Source organism: Choloepus didactylus, chromosome 26 (assembly GCF_015220235.1).
Source record: "Choloepus didactylus isolate mChoDid1 chromosome 26, mChoDid1.pri, whole genome shotgun sequence".
Classification (NCBI taxonomy): domain Eukaryota; kingdom Metazoa; phylum Chordata; class Mammalia; order Pilosa; family Megalonychidae; genus Choloepus; species Choloepus didactylus.
Window position 1 is genome coordinate 5,579,620 of NC_051332.1, and position 1,447 is coordinate 5,581,066.

The 1,447-nt window shown below is 41.3% G+C and overlaps 1 protein-coding gene across 1 annotated transcript; it reads right to left on the reverse strand.

The window, feature by feature from the left end:
* Nucleotides 1–321: 321 nt before the first annotated feature.
* On the reverse strand, nt 322–960 carry LOC119520829 (olfactory receptor 5M11-like). Its single transcript, XM_037818729.1, has one exon. The coding sequence runs from the start codon at nt 958–960 to the stop codon at nt 322–324; it is 639 nt and encodes a 212-aa protein (XP_037674657.1).
* Between the last annotated feature and the right edge of the window lie 487 nt (nt 961–1,447).

Below are 1,447 nucleotides of genomic sequence, written 5' to 3' on the forward strand. Positions count from 1 at the left end.
GCATGCAGAGATCTGAGGTCAGAATGAGATTCTGCATTTCTAATAAGCTCTGAGGCAAAGATGATGTTGTAGGTTCATGGATCATAAGTTGGAGAGTGAAAGCCTAGATTTTAAAATGCAGCACCAAATTCCTTGGACCTTATAATTTAGCAGAGAAAGAAGAGACATATACATAGAGAGTAATAAACTGCATCATCAAAATTTAAAGAAATTTGAGCAAATGGCTTAGAATTATGGTTTATTGGAAACTGTAGACATTACCGTCTTAATGACCATATTTTTTCTGAGGATATTTTTCAAGGCCTGCTTTACATCTTTGTTTCACAGACTATAGATCAGTGGATTAAGCACTGGGCTTACAGAGATGTAGAAGACAGCTATTATTTTGGATTCCTCGACAGTCTTATTTGTTGGTAGTCTTACATACACGCAGAAGATGGTTCCATAAAATAAGGTGACAGCCATCATGTGAGAACCACAGGTGGAGAATGCCTTGTGCCTTCCTTTAGCTGATGTCATCCTGAGGATGGCAGCAATAATAAAGGCATAGGACACCAGGATGATGGTGAGGGAATTGGAGAAGTTAAAGCCAGCTGATATGAGCATGGCATGTTCCTTGACATAAGTATCAGAGCAAGAAAGCTTAATGAGTGGTGGGTCAGCACAGTAGAAGTGGTTGATGACATTGGATCTGCAGAAGGTCAAGTGGAAGGTCAGGATGGCCTGGAAGAGACCATCTGAGAATCCATAGACATAAGGAAATGTGGCCAGGCAGATGCAGACTCTCCTGGACAATTTCACACTGTAGCGCAGTGGGTTGCATATGGCCACATAACGGTCATAGGCCATTGCTGCCAACATGTAGATCTCAGTAAGGAGGAGTGCAATGAAAACATAACACTGGATAAAACAGCCAGCATAGGAAATGGTCTTCTTGTCTGATAGGAAAGCCATCAACATCTGTGGAGTTGCATTTGAGGCATAGCACAAGTCTACAAAGGCTAAGTTAGTGAGTAAGAAGTACATGGGAGTGTGAAGGTGAGGGTCCAGTCTGATTAACACCATTATTCCCAGGTTGCCTAAGAGTGTGATGAGGTAAACAACCAGAAACAACACAAAGAAGAGAGGCTGAAGTTCTGGGCGATCTGAAAGCCCCAGGAGGACGAATTCTGTTATTGTGCTGCCATTTTTAATGAGCACCTTGAGAGTCTGTGCTTGCTGTTGAAACAAATGGAAATAGAGAAGTCTAGAAAGGGATAGTTCAGGTTAGCTGGCAAAATAAATGAATGAGGTTAAATTATGCTGGTTATCTCTAATATTTTGAAAGTCCCAAGAGTCAATAACTTGGTATTCAGAGAGGCAGAATTTCATGAAACCAATGCCAATTAGTGATATTGATTCTGGTTCCACCAAAAACAATCTCCTGGGAGTGGCAAGGTAAGTAATC